At 44.2% G+C, this 19,915-nt stretch overlaps 1 protein-coding gene across 8 annotated transcripts; it reads left to right on the forward strand.

The window, feature by feature from the left end:
* Positions 1-229: 229 nt before the first annotated feature.
* aldh1l1 (aldehyde dehydrogenase 1 family, member L1) lies at positions 230-19,665 on the forward strand. 8 transcript variants are annotated; one of them, XM_023826848.2, is made up of 23 exons: positions 230-754; positions 4,896-5,041; positions 5,328-5,562; positions 5,913-6,078; positions 6,365-6,466; positions 7,385-7,474; positions 7,832-7,969; positions 9,287-9,412; positions 9,523-9,614; positions 10,248-10,395; positions 10,507-10,626; positions 10,975-11,102; positions 11,448-11,598; positions 11,939-12,009; positions 13,075-13,180; positions 14,504-14,591; positions 14,701-14,794; positions 14,894-14,993; positions 15,289-15,387; positions 15,593-15,758; positions 17,415-17,520; positions 18,043-18,242; positions 19,062-19,665. In XM_023826848.2, the coding sequence occupies exons 2-23, from the start codon at positions 4,915-4,917 to the stop codon at positions 19,115-19,117; spliced, it is 2,709 nt and encodes a 902-aa protein (XP_023682616.2). In that variant the 5' UTR covers positions 230-754; positions 4,896-4,914; the 3' UTR covers positions 19,118-19,665. The 8 variants fall into 8 exon arrangements, with proteins under 8 accessions (XP_023682616.2, XP_072571526.1, XP_023682615.2 ...); XM_072715425.1 differs by lacking the exon at positions 230-754 and adding an exon at positions 967-986; XM_023826847.2 differs by lacking the exon at positions 230-754 and adding an exon at positions 1,634-1,804.
* The last annotated feature ends 250 nt before the right edge of the window (positions 19,666-19,915 follow it).

The following is a 19,915-nucleotide window of genomic DNA, read 5'->3' on the forward strand; positions in this document are numbered from 1 at the left end:
AGGTCTGGAAAGTGAAAGTCACATGGCTCCGAAAGCAAGCGATTTGAGGGGAACAGGTGTGCCCGGCCTTTCCTGGAAAGGGGGTGGTGGTGAGTGGTGGGGGGTGTTCGATTATAGCCACAGTCACTTTTCACCGCTGTGACCTGAATGTCTAAAAATACACACAGAGATACAAGTAACCATCTGGGCGTAGGAGAATCGAGGAATATTGGCTGATCTCAAACGCATGGCAGCATCGCCGTCGATGCTGTGGAATGTCGTTCTGGGATGCGTGACCCAGACTCTTTGCTCAGCTTAACAGTACTAAATAAAACAGGTGCTAGGAGACATCTCAGCCACGTTCCCATAGCCAGCTGAGCAGACTTCCAGCATTTCTCCGGAAATGAGGATATTCTTAGTTGAAGGCTACATTCCAGTCTTCCTTATAGAGCCCTTTATTGCCTCTCAGTATTTCTCAGAGTTTAGAATTTTTGGGCAATGGATACAGATCATATAGATGGTTGATTTTGAACATCCATCTTCTACTTATCTTGGACAGCACACAAGGTACCTAGATCCTATCCTAACACGAGGCAGGGGTACACTCTGGGTGGGATACTGGTCCTCTGCATGGCATTTAGAGATGTAAATTACCATGATTGCTTGCCTTTGGGTTGCCGGAGGAAGCTAGAGTTCCTGGAAGAAATCCACAAAACGTGGAGAACATGCAAGGTCCAAGAAGAACACCGGCAAGATTCAACCCTGGACACTTGAGGTATGAGGCTGCAGTGCTACCCAATTGTACCACTCCTTAAGTATGGATATTTACCTTAGTGTTTAAATCCAGCGTCTTCCACACGTGTCTCATACTGTCACGGGATTTAAAACAAACTTGAGAAAGCAGATTTGTTTCCCGGCCCGCGTGTTTAACAGCTAGCGCCCTGCCCGGCGAGGACGTGCCATTGCAAGCCAGTTCCGGAGCTCTGGCTGGGCCGTTTTACGGCCAGGTTTGGAAACTATTAACATGTTAATACATGGCGGAAGCAGCCGCAGCCGCAGGACGTGTGTGAAGTTTATCACGCAGCCCTGGATCTGTTAGTCAGTCATCGTATTTACTTAATTCTTCTGGGGCTTTTGAGCGCCGCTAGAATTAAGCATTTATTCTTTCTTCGTATTTGTAATAACAGATTATGGTTTCGCTTCTCCGCATATATATTCTTTAGCGGAACAGAACTATTTCGGCTTGTTAAAAGGGACCGAAGTTTTGTTTATAGTACAGAAATGCCCCCATGTGGTAAAATATAAGATTCGTTCATTTTTAAAAAGCTTAAACACTTGGTATAGGAGAGAATTTGATGTCGGGGGCACAACTTAATAAATTAAATATAAACGTTTTTTTTGGTGGTGGTGGGGTGGGGGTAAATTAAATATTAAACCTCGTCCTGAATCACAGGACGAGGTTTAATAGCTGTGCACTGAATGTTAAAACTTATTGAATCGTGTCTGCCTACGTGTGCATGTATGTCACTGAATTGGTTGTGTGTTATAAATGCTTCATTCTTAATGTAAATTTGTTTGATTATGCGTGCACGATAGTTTTGTTACAGTGGATCTTAGATATATATACTTTTATGTGGATATAAGTAGATCAGTCCATTTTCTAAATTTTATTATCTTCAGAAGTCTCTTCTTAGCTGGTTCAGATGCCGTTGGTTGGACCCCGTCGACGGGTTTCTTCTGTTGAACATCCTGTTACGCCAAGGACGTATGCCTTGCGTTAATTATTAACTGAACCATTGAAGGACAGCGCGATTTTTTGACACAGGTATGACCTGGTGATTTTGTAGAAGCGCCTGACTCAATAACTCAGCAACATTCGGACAAAGTTGAGTTTAACTGAAGTGTGCGTAGGATAATTTTACAATATAACTGAAAAATGCACAGTATTATAAATAAAATTTCTCTCCAGCATGTGTGTATACTATCTATCTATCTATCTCTCTCTCCCTCTCTCTCTTTCTCTCTCTATATATATATATATATATATATATATTTGTATATATATATGTGTGTGTGTGTATATATATATATATATATATATATATATATATATATATATATATATATATATATATATATATATATTATGCACCCTGATTGGGTTACAGCGTGTGACAGTGTAGTGTGTCACTGTAATGAGAGTCTCTTGCGTGATACACTGTGGTTCCTGTTGGTTCCCCAGAGATGGGCGGTACTAAGTGGTGTGCTTCTGTGCCTCTCTGACTGGCAGAACCAGGCTGTCTCCACCTGCAGCCCCCACCCCCATTAGCCCCTGTCCCTAGATCAGCGGTGCTATCAGAGCAGGTCAATGGCATCTCAAATGGCCCCTGGCTCCTGAACACCAAAGATAGCAACTTTCAGCCAGATAGTATAACAATGGAGTTTTATCACATAAAAAGTGGAAGGAATCTTAGAAAGTTTAAGGTTGCAGTGACAAGTTGTGGTCTGAATTTTCAGTGTCACTAAGAATGTGTGATAAAATGCTATGGAACAACTGATAGAATAATCATTTTAATTATGTTATTTCTATGCAGTGGGCTGTATAGTAATGCTATAAATATGGTCTTACAACACCATTGCTCAGAAACTGTTTCAAGACCTTTCGACTGCAGTGTAACGATTGTTCTCACAACCATTTTTTATTGTGCTAATAAAAGTTCTATTATTTTATTAACTTTTATTATATAAAAGTTCAGTGTATCCAGTGCATTTCCCTTTTCTAAAACTCAACATCCTTGTATGTCAGTTAAGTAAGTTAAGCTTGGCTCTAGACTTGTGATAAAGATTTAAGTCCTGTCAGTGTGAGATATATGAAATTCTACAGTTAATATGCATTTAAGAGCTGGAGGTTTTGTACGCGGCCCTGTGGTGGACTGGCAACCTGCCCAGGGTGAACCCCGCCTCTCGCCCGATGATGCTGGGATTGGCTCCAGCTTCCCCGTGACCCAGATGGATAAAGCGGTATAGATAATGGATGGATGGATGGTTTTGTACTGTACGTTTTGCAAATAGTAGTTGCAAGTATTTCCAAGAGAAAGTATTTAATACTTATCTGACAACAATGAACAAAATGAACAAAAATTAAGATAGATTAGCAGTTTATCCTTATCCAGAGAAGTTACGTTGCTTATAAACATTTATTTCAGATATGGACTAAACAAATATGATATAACGACACCCAGAACCATTGAATTTATGCGCTGAAATACAGATATGTACAATATGTACATACATAGAGTGCATTTAAACACCCACAGGATCGAAGAACTGGTGTTGATCATGTTTGTCGTTGTCGCAACAGCGGTTACGTGTGCTTGTCTTGGATCAATGATGTTTCCCAATCTTGCGATGAATGTGCAAAATTCAGCTGTTAAGTTTCTGGAACTGAAAGCGACATCTTTATCTAACAAAAACAGAATGCGCGAGGAGGGAGGCTTGGGAGGCGCATCTTAGGGCGGGTGGTAAATGGCGTACTGTGTCTTTAAGAGAACACAAAGCATTTCTTAAGTTCCAGAGGCAAGTACAAAGTTTACGCCCTTTCATTACCTCAGTCGAACTATTTGGTGATGTTACTTATTATTCAGACCTTGTGCAATTGCTGTACGCGTCCTATGCCAAGTGTTTCCGCAACTGGATGGAATATATAGGTACGATATTTTACTCTCTCCAGTACTGCGACCGAAAGGAGAACTGGTACGTTTTTTAAATAATCCTGTGCAAGTGATTAACTTTTGCGCTGCTGTACTGTTACTGCATCTGTGGTGAGATAAAATACGATCTGCAAAGCGTTTTTGGTGCCTCCTTTAAACCAGACATGTTTCACATTTTCAAAAAAATATTTATATTGTCGTGCTGCATTCATTCTCAATCGTGAAATTTATGTTTGATACTTGCGTCGAGCTGCAGACATTACTTTGTGGAAAGGGGTGTTTAGTGTATACCCTTTTAATTTTCACTTGCCTATGATAAATATAAATGCTATTGCTGCTGACCAGTAATATTAATAAATGGTCGACAACAACGGTTACTTTGACGGTTTTGCTTATTTGACGAACTGTCACGTCGGTTCATTGAGATTCATCCACGGGTGACTGTGATTGGTTAAACCTCCGAAGGCACGACTCCATTCTGCAAAGTGATTGGCTTAAACTTGATGTTTTTTTTTACCTGGGTGTTTTTGTTTCCCTGACTTGCTTTCTAATAGCTGCAGAATTAATGCCAATTCGCCCGACACACTCACAAGAGCGAGCTAAATGCATGATGAAAACAGGAGAGGGACTTTAGAATGCATGTATAGTGCGTAGTTGCTATTGCTGCTTTGATGACGTCTGAAATAGTAAATTGCCTCCTTAGCCGTAATATAAGCTGATAAGCTGATAACCACTGAAATACATTAAAAGGAGACAGTGGATTTTAATTAAATGTCAGTCTCAATGCTGCTACAGTCTTAAAATATAATGTCAAACCAGTATGGGACATTGTCCTTGACAAACCTCGTGGATTTGAATGTTAAAGAAGAACGTGTTCTGGACAGTTAAAAACGGCACAGGGAATTTTGTCTCTCATAGTACTCAGAGAAATAACTGAGCTTGGTGTCGCAGATCATGGAATTATTTGAAGAGGTGTAAAGGTGGAGTATTTTACACCTTCATTAAAAGAATATTAGGTATGATGTCAGTAACTCCTTGTGCAATCTGTTGCTCCCACAGTGTGATTGCTAGACCTAAGCCTTTTTTGTCTGTAGATACATATGAATGTGGAATACATGTGCAATATATTAAACATAGAAACTTTACTCAAAAAAACAATTTAAAGCCCTCATAACATGTATTGTTTCTTTCTTTTCTTTTTTTCAGAAGTTTGTAAGTATCCACCATGAGAATCGCTGTAATTGGACAGAGTCTGTTTGGGCAGGAGGTGTACAAGGAACTGCGGAAGGAAGGGCACACGGTTGTGGGGGTGTTCACCATCCCCGACAAGGATGGGAAGGCAGACCCCTTGGGTGAGTCTTAGGCCCTGCTGCATGCATTGGGGGGGGCACAAAGATAACTCTCTGGTGGAGCCTGCTAACACTGCTTAGCAACCAGTTTCATTATTTGCAAAGGAGCTTATAAATCTATAAATGCTTAAATAGTAACTGGAGATTTTATGGAGTCTCTTGAACCACCGATAACTGCAGTCCAGTTCTACATTTGAAAACAAAACAAAAAAAAAACTCACGACCTCCTGGTGACTGGAGATCTGGAAAACGCTGCCTGACTCACCTGCTCTCTGCTTTTTTTGTGCAGCCACGGAGGCCGAGAAGGATGGTGTGACCGTCTTCAAGTTCCCGCGGTGGCGTGTGAAGGGGCAGGCCATCTCCGAGGTGGTGGACCAGTACAAAGGAGTAGGGGCTGAACTCAATGTCCTGCCCTTCTGCTCCCAGTTCATCCCTATGGAGGTCATAGACTTCCCTAAACACGGCTCCATCATCTACCATCCCTCTCTCCTGCCCCGGCACCGAGGAGCTTCTGCCATAAACTGGTTAATTCCTCTATAAACTGGTTAATTCCTCCATAAGCTGTTAAATCCTTTTTACTAAGCTTATTTTACTTTACATTTTACTTATAATAAGCAGAATTTTACAGTGCTTATTGACAGTGAAAGAAACAGGTAATGGGTGAAATTATCCTGGTATTAGCCGAATTAATCAGCGTGGAACTATAAAATAACTAATGAAATATAAGTTAAATCAGTCAGTGATTCACATCACCCACTGAGTCTGCCCAGTCGGGGGTTTTGAAGCTCATTTTGAATTTTGAGGACTTTGAAGGACAAACGTTCAGCTGTGGTGAAACAGTATGCTAATTTATGTATATATACTTTAACCCCAGGACCCTAATCCATGGAGATTTGAAGGCTGGCTTCACAGTGTTCTGGGCAGATGACGGACTGGACACCGGCCCCATCCTCTTGCAGAGAGAGTGTGATTTGGAACCGGACGACACAGTGAACACCATCTACAAGAGGTTCCTCTTTCCTGAGGGGGTGAAAGGAACAGTGAGTCTCTGGCCGAATGACCCCTTTAAGATAAAGGCTTTGAAAGCTGCATTGGATGGGATCATCACGTGCTGTCAACCAGCCAGTAAAGTCAGCCAATAGGGAGTGAAAGTCCCACCTACCATGACTTTCAAAGCCCTGTTTCCCATCATCCATTGCAGGTGCTTCTTCCTAACAAACCTCTTTACTTGTGTACTTTGCTCTGTTACCCAGAGACCCCTTGTCGAAATTTGTCAGAGGTGTTCAGTGACCTTTCCGATGTGACCCGCGCGGTTGGGCTTTGCAGGTCGAAGCGGTGCGACTGATAGCAGCAGGCCGAGCTCCGAAGATCCCTCAGCCAGATGAGGGTGCCACCTACGAGGGGATTCAGAAGAAAGAGAATGCAAAGGTAGGCACAGCAAAACCAGAAGGCCACATTGATGAGCTCTTAAGATCACTGTAGGACAGTGTTTGGGCTGGACTGTGGATCTCCCTGAGTCATCATCATCTCACACCATCACAATAAAGAAGAGTAACAATGAAAGTGAAACTTTCTTAATATCACATTTATCATAATTTAAGATTTTTAGATATTTAAAACAACAGATTCACGGGGTTTACTTAATACTGCTGTTTAATTTCTTTTCATAGTTTTGACTAGTTTTTGCTAGGGGCAGCGTTTGGCTCAGTGGACTAGGCCTCTGTGCCTGTCAGTGGAAGGTCGCCGGTTTGAGCCCAGCCTCGGCACGTCTGTGGGTCCTTCAGCGAGGCCCTTAACCCCCAGCTCCCTGGGTGCTGCTACGGGTGGCTGCCCTTCACAGCCAGCTTGCTTTCACCTACAGAGAGCAATTCGGGGGAGGCATAAAGAGAATTTTCCCATGGGGATCAATAAAAGTATCAATTATTATTAATGGTTATAGCGTTCAATTATAGTAGATGATGGGTTTTCAGCCAGTATGTTGCTGGTTTGTATCCTGTGATGTTGCACATAAACATGGATGGCCTGAACTGCTGCAGTGAAATGTTCGTCTTTGTCCAACAGTGTAGGAGAGAGTTTGACGCAATTTAACAATTTGAATAATTTAAATACAAAGGTCTATTTACTCGGGGGATGAATGAAGCCAAATTAAGGGTAGGTAGGTCCCTCTGTCCCCCCAGTTCCTACGCCCCTGTCTGTGTCGCATGCATGCCTCTGTGTCGCATGCAATGCATGTGTGAGTCGCTTTGAATGCCAGAGGCTACTTAGCAACTTAAATAAATGGAGAAAGAATCAGGTGAGCAGAAAAAAAAGCAAACTCAGGGATTTTAAACATCCATTTGGGTACAGATTGACTGGAACCAGCCTGCGGCAGCCTTGCACAACTGGATCAGAGGCAATGACAAGGTGCCAGGAGCCTGGGCAGAGGTGGAAGGTCAGGTGAGTAGGCGACTGCTGCATTTTCTCCAGGTTTACTTACTGAACGAAATACTTTATGTTACGTCCAAGATGTGAACCAATCATGATGCTTTGCCTTGGTGTTGTTGTGCTGCCTTAGTTGTGTATAATTGTTGGTTTGCTTCTTCCTAAGTGGAATAAAATGATTTGGATATTATACCCCCAGCACATCACATAAAGCTTATGGAAACTTGAATTACTCTCAAGAATATTCTGCGTGACTTTTTCAAATTTAATGATGCATCACTTTCCCAGTGCTCTCCTTCTGCTGTTTAAATTTCAGTGCTCTGGGAGTTATGAGGTAAGGCGGTGAACACTGCAGTCATTCTCTCTCCGCAGAAAGTGACGTTCTTTGGCTCCACGCTGCTGGACGGCGGTGCCGTGGCCAGCGGGCAGCCCCTGGTGATCCCGGGCGCCAGCCGCCCCGCCTCGGTCACCAAGGGAGGCCTCGTGCTTTTTGGCAATGACGACAAGGCGGTATGGCATTAAGGAGCCGGAAGGCATTTCCGTGGAGATGCAAGTCAACTCCCAGCTGTTAACACTGGTTTTTCAAACAGACGCTCACAGTTTGCACAGACATAACTTTGTTGCTCTGTAACCAAACTCTTTGGCCTTTGGCTTGGGTAGAAGGGTTCTTTGTACGGAGTTATGTAATCCACCCACACTGAAAGAGACAGGAAAGAAAAGAGGAAGTCAACTGATTGAGGTGATGGATGATAATGAAAGGGTCTGCCCCCCCCTCCCCCCAGTTATACATGTGATTCAACAGCTGGTTTTACTGTAGTAATCCATGAAATTTCAAATAGTTCACTTTATTCATGGTGCCTTCTAATACTTATGTTTGTCTGTTGAATTGAAGTGTTGTGTTTGGGTGCAGCTGACTGACTTAGCAGACTTACACTACTTGCCATCTCGCTGTTGGTCCGTGGAACAGTTGGTTGCTTTCCACTGTCTGCTGGTTCGCTTTTAGTCACCCTGCCGCATTCGCTGTCGTATCAATCACACAGCTGCGGTCTACACAATTATTCTTACACAATGTAATGTCTGTAAAGGGTTTAGGAAACATTTTCTACTGATAAATACAGCCAAAGAAAACGTAGCGAAATAATGTGTAAACGCAACAGTGAATATCTAATAAGAAACAGGACTGGCTTTCACCAGTTTACTTAAGTCACCCATGTATAATGCATTATAGATATCTTCAAAATGCATAATAATGCATTCATAATGCATTCACATTCATATTGTAAATATGGTTTTATTTATAAAAAGGCATAGCACATTATAGCCATGTTTATCCTGCATTGTGAGGATCCTTATGAGGCTTTCATCTATAATGCAATACCTTTACAATGCAGTACAAAGCATCCTTAATACTTATAGCAACCATCATAATGCATTATAAAGGTAGTGCATTATAGATAAGCTATAGAGAGCATTCATGATGCATAATAAACACGGCTACAGTGTGTTATGCTATTTTATAAATATTTATAGCCATGTTTATAATACTTTGTTAATGCATTATTATGCATTTTGAAGGTGTCTATAATGCATTATACATGGGTGCTTTAAGTAAAGTGTTACCAAATTATGTAATAAATATCTTACATTTGGAAAATGACAGTTTTGGCAGCTGGAGCTCTTTTGATGACCTTAGTTGATTTGAGCTCCGTTTCTAATCAGATAACAGAATATATTCATTGTGTAGTTAGACAGATGTGTGTGCAGGGGGGTGTGTGTCTGTGTCCAACATCTCTTCATCTGCTGTTCTTCCGCTGTGGTGGTTTGCAGCTGCTGGTAAAGAACCTTCAGTTTGAGGACGGGAAGATGATTCCGGCCGCTCACTATTTCCACACCGGAAGCAGCGAGGCGGTTCAGCTTACGGAGGAAGAGAAGGCGTTTGCGGAGGGAATGCGGGTACGTCTGCCACGGTGCAGCCACGTCCGTCGGCTCAGCACCAGGGATAGGACTGGCTGGGGACACCTGGGGGACAGTATCTGGAATATCCTTCCCCCTTCTGACTGCAGGTTGTCTGGAAAAGCATCCTGACTAACCTGGATGTGATCGAGGATTCCACGGATTTCTTCAAGTCTGGTGCAGCCTCCATGGATGTGGTCAGGTAGACAGTCATCACAACACGGGGCTTTATGTGGGCAACCCAGACATGATATTCCCTAATAAATTGTTTTTTTACTGCTGCACTAATTAACTGAATTCAAAGTTATTTAAGCTCTTGGTAAAATGACAATGAGCTCGTGCCAGGGTGATTTTGGGGCCCATTAATGCATATAATGCTGAGTCCCCAGAACAATCCAATTATAATTTAATTTTTTTTAGGGCCCCGGTCACTCAGGGACCCTTCGCATCGTCCTCTCTACTCTTTACGGTGCCCCTGACCTCATGTGTCATGTCTTCTATGGCTGGCTTTCTGTTGAATGGGATCTGCAGACAAGTGGAAGCCTGTGCTATTCCTAAAGATTTCAAAACAGTTCTGACTTAATATATTCAACAAACACCCTTTCTATTATATATAGTATACACCTCTTATTTTTTCATAATGAAGTGAGGAATTTTCTGTAATGACTAGTTCATTTTCTTACTTTTCAGGATCTTTGGTCCCATGAGATTTTTTCCTATATCACTGTTAGAAGTCATTCTCCATACTTAGGCTTGTATATAATGGCTACACCGTGAGCCTTGCAGTTTCTTGTGTCCATGTAACTCCTCAGACGTTTCTGCTCTGCTGTGTCAGGCTGGTGGAGGAGGTGAAGCTGAGGGCCAGCCAGCTTCAGCTTCAGAACGAGGACATCTACATGGCCACCACCTTCCAGGAGTTCATCCAGATGTGTGTGAGGAAGCTGCGCGGGGAGGACATGGAAGAGGAGCTGGTGGTGGACTATGTAAGTATTTTCGTCACCATGAGAAGGTGCCACTGAGGACGTGGTGATCATTAGAGGCTGCGGGACCCCTTCACACTGTGCCCAGTGTCTGATCCTTCGTCCCTTGAACAGGTGGAGAGGGATGTAAACAACATGACCATCCACATGCCCCACCAACTGTTCATCAATGGGGAGTTTGTGGATGCAGAAGGTGGAAAGACATACAAAACCATTAACCCCACTGATGGCCAGGTAAGGAGATTCCCCACTACCATCCATCTCTGAAAACGGCATCATGGAGGGTGAAATAAGCTTTGTTGACATGTGGTGAGTGAGATTGCGGTCTTATGTGACTCATTGGTTTAACCTCAGTATACTTTGGTCATTGTTGATTAAAATTTACAGTCTGAGTAATTTATCAGAATACCCAAGTTCCAAATTTGCCAGGCCTTTGTTGAAACATGATATTTAACACGGCATATTTTAAGAATATAAGAAACAGGAGCTAAAGAAATGACGAGCAAAAATGTACCCATGGAGAAATGTGTTTTTGCTATAGCTGGACATTCGCTCTCTGTCCCTCCTTCTCTCCTACCTCAGGCGGTTTGTGAGGTGTCCCTGGCCCAGGTGCCTGATGTGGATAGAGCAGTGGCGGCTGCAAAGGCGGCTTTTGAGGAGGGGCAATGGGGCAAAATGAACCCCCGGGACCGGGGCAGGCTCATCTACAGGTGGGCTCTTCTGTCAGCTTTATCCCTCTCTTCCTTTTTCTGCCTCTCTCTCTGCCAATCTCTCTCTCTGTCCCTTTCTTTCTCTTTGCCTATCTCTCTTTTTCTGTCATCCCTGCTCCCTTTTTTTCCGTCAGCCTCTCACTCTCTTTTCTTCTATATCTGCCTCCTGTTTTCTTTCACTCTCTTTATTTCTATCTTTCTCTCTTTCTCTGCCTTCTTTCTTTCTTTCTTTCTTTCTCTCTCTCTCTCTCACTGTAGGCTACCCTGGGTAACAGAATATCCATCCTCTGCCTGTCCTACACATGACACGCGTCAGTCACTGCTGTCACCATCTTCCACACTCAGGCTGGCTGACCTGCTGGAGCAGCACCAGGAGGAGCTGGCCACCATCGAGGCCCTTGACTCGGGCGCTGTCTACACCCTGGCCCTGAAGACGCACGTGGGCATGTCCATCCAGACCTTCCGCTATTTCGCCGGCTGGTGTGACAAGATTCAAGTGAGTCTGCGTTTTGTTTGAATGGCCAGCCTTCTCTGTGCCATATCAGTGACTGGCCAATCCACTCAAACATGGTACCTACTGTTTGTTTGATTGTTCATTTTTAACTCCTAAAATGGGCCTACAGCGAACTTAAAAGTACAAAACATCCTATAAGCAGTCGGGAAGCCCAGGAGTACGTGCATGTGTACTGTAGTGCATCTCCATGCAGATGGTTGCCTGATGCTACGTTTAGCTCATTTTGAGGGCAGCTTCAAAGTCATTTTCTCGTTTCCCCCAAGTGGGTGAGTATTATGACAGCAGGTGTTTAATTTTGACTAATTCCATCTTCCCTGCTCAGGGCAGCACGATCCCCATCAATCAGGCCCGGCCCAGCCGTAACCTCACCTTCACAAGGAGGGAGCCTATTGGGTGAGACAGCCGGCACAGATGCGTGATAGGCTGTCCAATGGGGCTTGGCAGGGTGACACATTAGCATGTTATAATTCTCTGTGTGACAGTGATTATTTATGGAAATGAGTGTCTGACTGTCTCGGTTTTTATACTGGTCTGAACAGAATCATTATAGAGTGCCAGAGGAGGGAGAGAAATGATGATTTAAGCATGTTTACATTTAAATATTTTGCATGGTAGATCTCTGTGAACATTTAAAAATCTTTTTGTTTCTAATTATTGTATTGTATTGGTAGGTTTTTGTTTTCACTTAGAATTTTGTTAAATCCAAAATGACACAAACAAATATAGGGCTTAAAAAAACTATTTGATCACAACTAATTTGTGGTCTTTGGCGCAGTTCATACCCAACACCCACTCTGTGAGGGTTTCTGTTGCTGTTTCCCTGCTTGAACCTGCTGTGTCTTTCAGGGTCAGGGTTTCTGTTGCTGTTTCCCTGCTTGAACCTGCTGTGTCTTTCAGGGTCAGGGTTTCTGTTGCTGTTTCCCTGCTTGAAGCTGCTGTGTCTTTCAGGGTCAGGGTTTCTGTTGCTGTTTCCCTGCTTGAAGCTGCTGTGTCTTTCAGGGTCAGGGTTTCTGTTGCTGTTTCCCTGCTTGAACCTGCTGTGTCTTTCAGGGTCAGGGTTTCTGTTGCTGTTTCCCTGCTTGAAGCTGCTGTGTTTTTCTGGGTCAGGGTTTCTGTTGCTGTTTCCCTGCTTGAACCTGCTGTGTCTTTCAGGGTCAGGGTTTCTGTTGCTGTTTCCCTGCTTGAAGCTGCTGTGTTTTTCTGGGTCAGGGTTTCTGTTGCTGTTTCCCTGCTTGAACCTGCTGTGTCTTTCAGGGTCAGGGTTTCTGTTGCTGTTTCCCTGCTTGAAGCTGCTGTGTTTTTCAGGGTCAGGGTTTCTGCTGCTGTTTCCCTGCTTGAAGCGGCTGTGTTTTTCAGGGTCAGGGTTTCTGCTGCTGTTTCCCTGCTTGAAGCTGCTGTGTTTTTCAGGGTCAGGGTTTCTGTTGCTGTTTCCCTGCTTGAAGCTGCTGTGTTTTTCAGGGTGTGCGCTATTGTGATTCCTTGGAATTATCCCCTAATGATGCTCGCCTGGAAGACGGCAGCTTGTCTGGCTGCTGGCAACACAGTGGTTCTCAAACCAGCCCAAGTGAGTGTGCGACCCCTGTGCCCCCTTTAGCATACCTAGTGTTCCATGGTGACACGGTGGATCAGTGAGTTTCTACACCTCGGGGAATTTATGGAGATCAAAGTATAACCGTAAATGGCAGTTTTAGGTGTCCTGCTACCACAAAACTATGCATGGAATCCCTGTGGGACCTCAGAACCCCCAGTGTAACACTGATGCTTTGATGGGAATAGAGGTGAGCGATTTGGGTTCCAGTGGCCACTGCAGACTTTTTTTGGAGGGAGGGGCAATCAATATTAGGCTGATTTTTTTTAAGTAGAAAAATAACAAATGAGTAATACAACTGTTTAAATTTCCATATTAAAAGCATTTTAAATGTAATACATAAAATTGCAGTACCAGTAATGGCAGTTCAGTTTCTGACAAGAGTAACAAAACAATTTGTTTAAAACTGAGATGTTTTGGCTTGTGCCAAAATTATTCATGATGTGAAACTGATGTAAACGAGCGGAATTTAGGACTCTTACCTTTTGGCTGCCGTGTAGGTTCACCGCTGTAGGTTCTGATAAACCACACTGCAGCAACTGACGGAGTGAGTGCTCCGTGTGGCTGCTTGTCAATCACACACAGCCACACGCCGCAATCACAATGTCCGTCACGTGGTCTGATTAATCGGCCGATGCCGATTGCCATAAAATGCTTAAAAGTTGCCTTTTTTCTCTGCCCGATTAATTGGTCGATCTCTAGTTGTAAATGTTTCCCTGTGCAGACACAGTGAGGGAAACTTAAATGAATTTCATAAGTTCTGTATTGCAGTGGCCTTTCTCCCATAAGACACAGGGCACCTTTATTGTCATTGTGAAAATATACACTGAAATTCTGTGGCGTCTCATGTAGAGAAGCAGCAATCTGGCTGAGAACTCCCTGCAGAGCAGAGATAATTATCAAATAGTCACAGTGGGTGGGAATATATAAATAAAGGGAGTAAATGATGAATAAATGATAGTGAGCACGATGAGTGAAGTAAGATAATTGAAATTATAACTGAAATAGGTAGCATCAATATTCAGTAGGCAGCAGCAATGGGGAGGGTAATGCGGAACTAGGACAGCCAGTCCGTAAAGTGTAATAGTGGGGGGGTCGTCTGTGTGGGGGTTAGGGGAATCCCACAATGCACTCTACACTGTGGCCAGTTTTTGTCACTTTATAAACTTCCTGCCAATCAGAAACACCTTTTGCATGAGAGTTACTGGTCTTGGTTTGTTCGGGTTCTATATTGTCTATATACAGATCTAACCTAGGTTTAGAGCCTTCGCCTTGAATGACCAAGTCCTCTCTGTGCAGGTGACGCCTCTGACCGCACTGAAGTTTGCAGAGCTGACGGCGAGGGCCGGCTTTCCCAAGGGCGTGGTCAACATCCTGCCCGGGGCAGGTACAGAACCTGGGCAGCCGGTCCGGTCACATGCTGCATTCCTTTTTCTCTTTTTCCCTGTTTAACGCACCATTTTGTATGAATGATGTAATGAGGGATTACCACACAGGGTCCATGGTAGGCCAGCGTCTGTCTGACCACCCAGATGTGCGCAAACTGGGCTTCACCGGCTCCACCGAGATCGGCAAGCAGATCATGAAGAGGTAATCCATGGTTCAATCCAGCCACCACCGCTGGCAGCACTGTGCACTGTGCACTGTGCGTGACATCCAGGCTCACCTGTGCTCTCTCGCCTCTCGCAGCTGTGCAGTCAGTAACGTGAAGAAGGTCTCTCTGGAGCTGGGAGGCAAATCTCCCCTCATCATCTTCAGCGACTGCGACATGGACAAGGCCATACGTATGGTGAGTTTGTGACTGAGCTCACCAAGTCGAATTATGTAATTTATTCCATCTGTCCATCCATCCATCCATCCATCCATGTTCCAGTGAGTCTGGAACTTACCCCAAGAGGTGCAGCAGGAATGCATTATAAGACAGGGGACACCTTCAGTGGGATGAGGTTTTATTTAATCGGCTGAGCAGAGGAAGGGTTGGAGTTTGGTTTTGGCACGTGAGATGATGATTGAGTTCCTTCCTCAGTAAAAGCAGCATTGTGGGAGGAGATGTTGCTCACTGTTGGACCCCCTGTGTCTCTCAGGGCATGAGCGCTGTCTTCTTCAACAAGGGGGAGAATTGCATCGCAGCTGGGAGGATCTTTGTGGAGGAGTCCATTCACGACCAGTTCGTCCAGAGGGTGGTGGGTATCTCGGTGTCACCTATAGTTCACCTTGGATGTTTCCCGCATAAATGTTTTCTGGCCCAGAAGCTGATATCTGCTAAATCTTCTCCAATGAATTTGGAAATGATTTTGGACGTGATCTTTGGTGACGCTTCTTGTCCAAAGTTAATAAAATTCGCCTGTCTGCCTGTTGTGTGACATGTGCCTTGGGTGGCTTCTGTAGGTGGAGGAGGTGAAGAAGATGAAAATTGGGGATCCACTAGACCGATCGACAGACCATGGTCCCCAGAACCACAAAGCTCACCTGGACAAACTGGTCCAGTATAGCCAGACAGGTGTGAAGGAGGGAGCCAGACTGGTGTGCGGCGGCAAGCAGGTGGATCGTCCAGGTGAGAGAAGCTGGGTCATCAAGGTTTTTTACCGTGTCACGTCTAAAGTTTGCGTACAGCTGCTGGAAAGTTGTGAATCTTGTGAATTTTAATCAAATGTTCTCCAAAGGTAAGGGGATTTCAGTCTGAAGCCCAAGTCTGAAACATGGGCCAAAGTATGAAAGTGTCTTGGTTAGACGTTCTCTAAGTTAACTGTTCTCTTATTAACTTCTTGCCGCCAGTTATTGTGTAGAGGTTAGGGTTGATGATTACCAAAATAAAGGTTTTATGGGCATAAGTTTGTCCTTCCTGAATGTAATTGAGCAGAAAATGTCAAAATGCATTTAGTTAAGCGACAAAAATTACTTTAAGAAATGTGTACCAATTGATAAGACAGATTGTGGGATCTTTGCAAGGGTCTTTAACTGCTGTAGCCAAAAACATCAGAATGTGAGAATTTATGCACCTGAGTCACATGGATGATTAACTCTACCTGAAATCCAGGATCAGCTAAATGCTGGTGGGGGGTGATGGTTGGGCAATATGAATCAGGACCAACAGCTGTGAAGAATCCACAGTTAAGGGATCGGAGAAAGATGAAGAGGTTTGCTTGGGCTAGGGAACACATAGAACCTGGATTCTGAAGAGCTGAGGTCTGCCTTATGAAGTGTAACCATAGTGGCACTGCAGATCATGGGTTAAACACACATCAGGCGACTCAGGGAGGTGTAACCTGAATCCAGAAGGGTAGTACACCCTCCAGAAGGCAAGGGCACCCTTGCCTTTAAAAAAAACCCTGTAGGTATGATAACTCCACATGGTGCCCTGTAGGCTCTCTGCACTTAAATGTCATGTTTGTAAAGCTTATAGCCCTTCTGTGGACCGGCTGCTGTTCGGTTTGTCATTCACTGCGCTTCTGTAACGTCATGCAGTCTTGTGGTTGTGATATGTCTTCATTAGGTGTTTTCGTGTTGTTATGTAAGTGTGTGTATCCCACATGTATCATATATGCAGTCTGCAAACACATGAGTTTGACATGAGTATGATTCCTGCTGGTAAGCGTGAAGAATGCAGCGTGATGGTCTGATGATATTTACAGAATCCATCAGCATTATAGCTGTTTAGGCGGCAAACTCCTAATCCCTCAAAATTCTGCAAGAACTACTTGGCAAAGAAGGAGCGGATATGATGACTCAGACTAATGAGCCGGCCGGCCCAGTGTCCAGACCTCGGTCCCATAGGTGTATCATCAGACCAACTGGACAGAAGAGTCAAATCAGACCAGCCCAGCTGCACCCTACCTCTCTGGGAATTGCTGCAGAAGAGCTGGTGATTCATGTTGGGTGATTTCATGACTGCCTCATGACTATGAAGGTGCTGTCTTGGCAAAACGGAATGCAAGCCTGAGGAATACTGACTTTAAAAAAACACTGCTGTGGTTTGTGCTATTTTCCTTTTCAAGGATTTAATTTATAAAACTTTGACACTAAGGAACATAATTTTTAGTAGGTGTGCTTGAACTCGTGACTGATACTATATATACATATTGCAGTGAATTTCTTGGAGTTGCAGAGAGTCTGTCCACTCATGGGGCTATACTGGTTTTGCTCCAGTTTAAGTATTCAAACAGTCTAATACTGGATGTAAAAACAAGGCTGCTTCTCTCCCGCACCTAAGGCTTCTTCTTTGAGCCGACCATCTTCACTGACGTGCAGGACCACATGTACATCGCATGCGAGGAGTCCTTCGGCCCCATCATGATCATCTCTAAGTTCAAGGAGGGGTGAGCTGAGGTCACGTGGGGTTGGGATGTGGTTCACTTCAGGGGCGGAACATACATGCCAAGTACCAAAGCGAAGTGTTCTTCATCATGTCAGTGATGTTATGCACAACATTTTCATTTGATATTATGGTACCCGTGTGTGTGTGCGTGTGTGTGTGTGGCAGGGCTGTAAATTAAGCTTGCCTATTCACCTGAGGGGAGTAATTTAGACAAAGGGTGAGTACAAAAAAAACAAAGAAATATCCTGCTGGCTAGTAAAAAAAAAATGCACGTCGGACTACATTTTTCACAGAACTAGCCCAGTTGGCTAGTAATAAAAAATCCTTAAGTTCCACCCCTGTATAAAGGTGTGTGTGTGTGTGTGTGTGTGTACATGCTTAGATCACTTACATTCACAGGATATCCTTGCTTTGTCATGTACTTCTTAGGTTTGTTGTTTACATAAAGATTAAGGTTAGGATTAGGGTTAGTCCTAGTCAGAAACACCCATACCAACCCGAGCAACCTCTCTCTCCTCGTCAGCGATGTGGACGGCGTGCTGAAGCGAGCCAACGCCACCGAGTTCGGGCTGGCGTCCGGCGTGTTCACGCGCGACATCGGCAGGGCGCTCTACGTGAGCGAGAGGCTGGAGGCGGGCACAGTCTTCATCAACACCTACAACAAGACGGACGTGGCGGCACCCTTCGGGGGCTTCAAGCAGTCCGGCTTTGGCAAAGACCTGGGTGGGAATCATGAACCTGAAATTCATGGGCTGGCATGTGCTTGTGTCTGGTTTGAACCTGACATTCGTAGGCCGGCATGTGCTTTGTCTGGTTTGAACCTGACATTCATGGGCTGGCATGTGCTTGTGTCTGGTTTGAACCTGACATTCGTAGGCCGGCATGTGCTTGTGTCTGGTTTGAACCTGACATTCGTAGGCCGGCATGTGCTTTGTCTGGTTTGTTGTAGGCTCAGATCCTGTGCTGGACAGAGGAATCAGGTTACTTAAGGAAACCTGCACAGGGCCATAGCAAGGAATTCTGGGCCTTCTGACAAATTGTCATCTTAGCCCCCTCGGTACATTCTGCCGTGTGGGGGCAGTCCTCCTCAGCTGCCACCAGAGCAGGGCCCGAAAAATGTATCCATACCCCCTAACACGATGGCCTTGAATCTGCACAGTATGAGTAAAACATGCAAGCTCCCCCCCTCACAAAAAGGTGGGCCGTGATTTGAACCCCCTGCCCTCAAGGTGGGAGGTCACGGTGCTGCCCATTGCCCCATACGACGTACTGATGTACTGAGCCAAAGGTGGCACCATTGCATGCTCACCAGTATGATGTAATATTGCAGTGTTTCCCGGTCCGGTCCTCGGGCACCCACAGACAGTTCACATTTTGCTCCCTCCCAGCTTGGGGAGGGAGCAAAAATGTGGACTGTCTGGCAGGGAGCAAAGACATGGACTAACTGTGGGTTCACAAGGACTGGATTGGGAAACACTGGTGTAGTGTGATTCTTCTGTGTGCTCTTGCTGTAAGCTTTTTATTTGTCTTCTTCTTCACCAGGGGAGGAAGCTCTGAATGAATATCTGAAGACGAAAACCGTAACTGTCGAGTACTGAGACGGACGCCTTCAACATCCCAATGTGCTCTCTGCTCTGAGGTGTTAGACTGTCTGAAGCTGTGAACAGACTTCACACTTAATAGTCATGAAATGAGGCTTTCAGTCAATTGTGACAGACACTGACGTTTTTTTTTTTTTTTTTGCAATTTTTGAATAGTTTTATCAAACAAATAATACTATCATAGGTTTGGAAAATGAAAAATACACAGGATTTTTCAATTTAACTTAGGTATTAATTTATTTGCACTGGTACTGATGTTAGGAAAGATAATGAGGATGTCTTATTTAGCTGAAATACTGGATGTTCTTTTATTAAGAAAACTGACGTAGTTTGATATGTCACTCTGCTGTGATCATTTTGGTTGTAATTAATTTGGTGAAACTGTGAAGATTGTAGGATGAACTCCGTCCACTTTGGGTGAAATTAGGGAGACTTGGGACCACCTTTGTGTTTACATGAGAGCAAACATACTGATCTACTGAAACTGAGTACTTATTCTGTAACAATGACACACTTTTGTATGACAGACCTTGGTGTGAGGTAAACTTATTAAGAACATAAGAACATAAGATGGTAGATCTTTATTATAACCAAGACTTTCAGGATGCTTTGATACAAAAAGGTTTTTGTCCTGATGTTTTTAATAACCCATCCGTCCATCCATCCATTCATCATCTAACTGCTTAATGTGATCAGGGGGGTGTGGGGGAGGGATCTGAAGCCCATGTTAGGTGGCATAGGGCATGAGGCTGGGGTTCACCCAGTTTTAATACAACAGCAACCCCATATCTCCCA

The sequence above is a fragment of the Paramormyrops kingsleyae genome, chromosome 8 (assembly GCF_048594095.1).
Source record: "Paramormyrops kingsleyae isolate MSU_618 chromosome 8, PKINGS_0.4, whole genome shotgun sequence".
Taxonomy (NCBI): Eukaryota; Metazoa; Chordata; class Actinopteri; order Osteoglossiformes; family Mormyridae; genus Paramormyrops; species Paramormyrops kingsleyae.

What these genes read in the sequence shown, in the direction of transcription:
- aldh1l1 (XM_023826848.2), top strand. Translation starts at nt 4,915, where the DNA reads ATGAGAATCGCTGTAATTGGACAGAGTCTGTTTGGGCAGGAGGTGTAC. An exon ending in GCTGGTGTGACAAGATTCAA is followed by an intron (nt 11,599 to 11,938) that starts GTGAGTCTGCGT and finishes TTCCCTGCTCAG; the next exon opens with GGCAGCACGATCCCCATCAA. An exon ending in CAACATCCTGCCCGGGGCAG is followed by an intron (nt 14,592 to 14,700) that starts GTACAGAACCTG and finishes ATTACCACACAG; the next exon opens with GGTCCATGGTAGGCCAGCGT.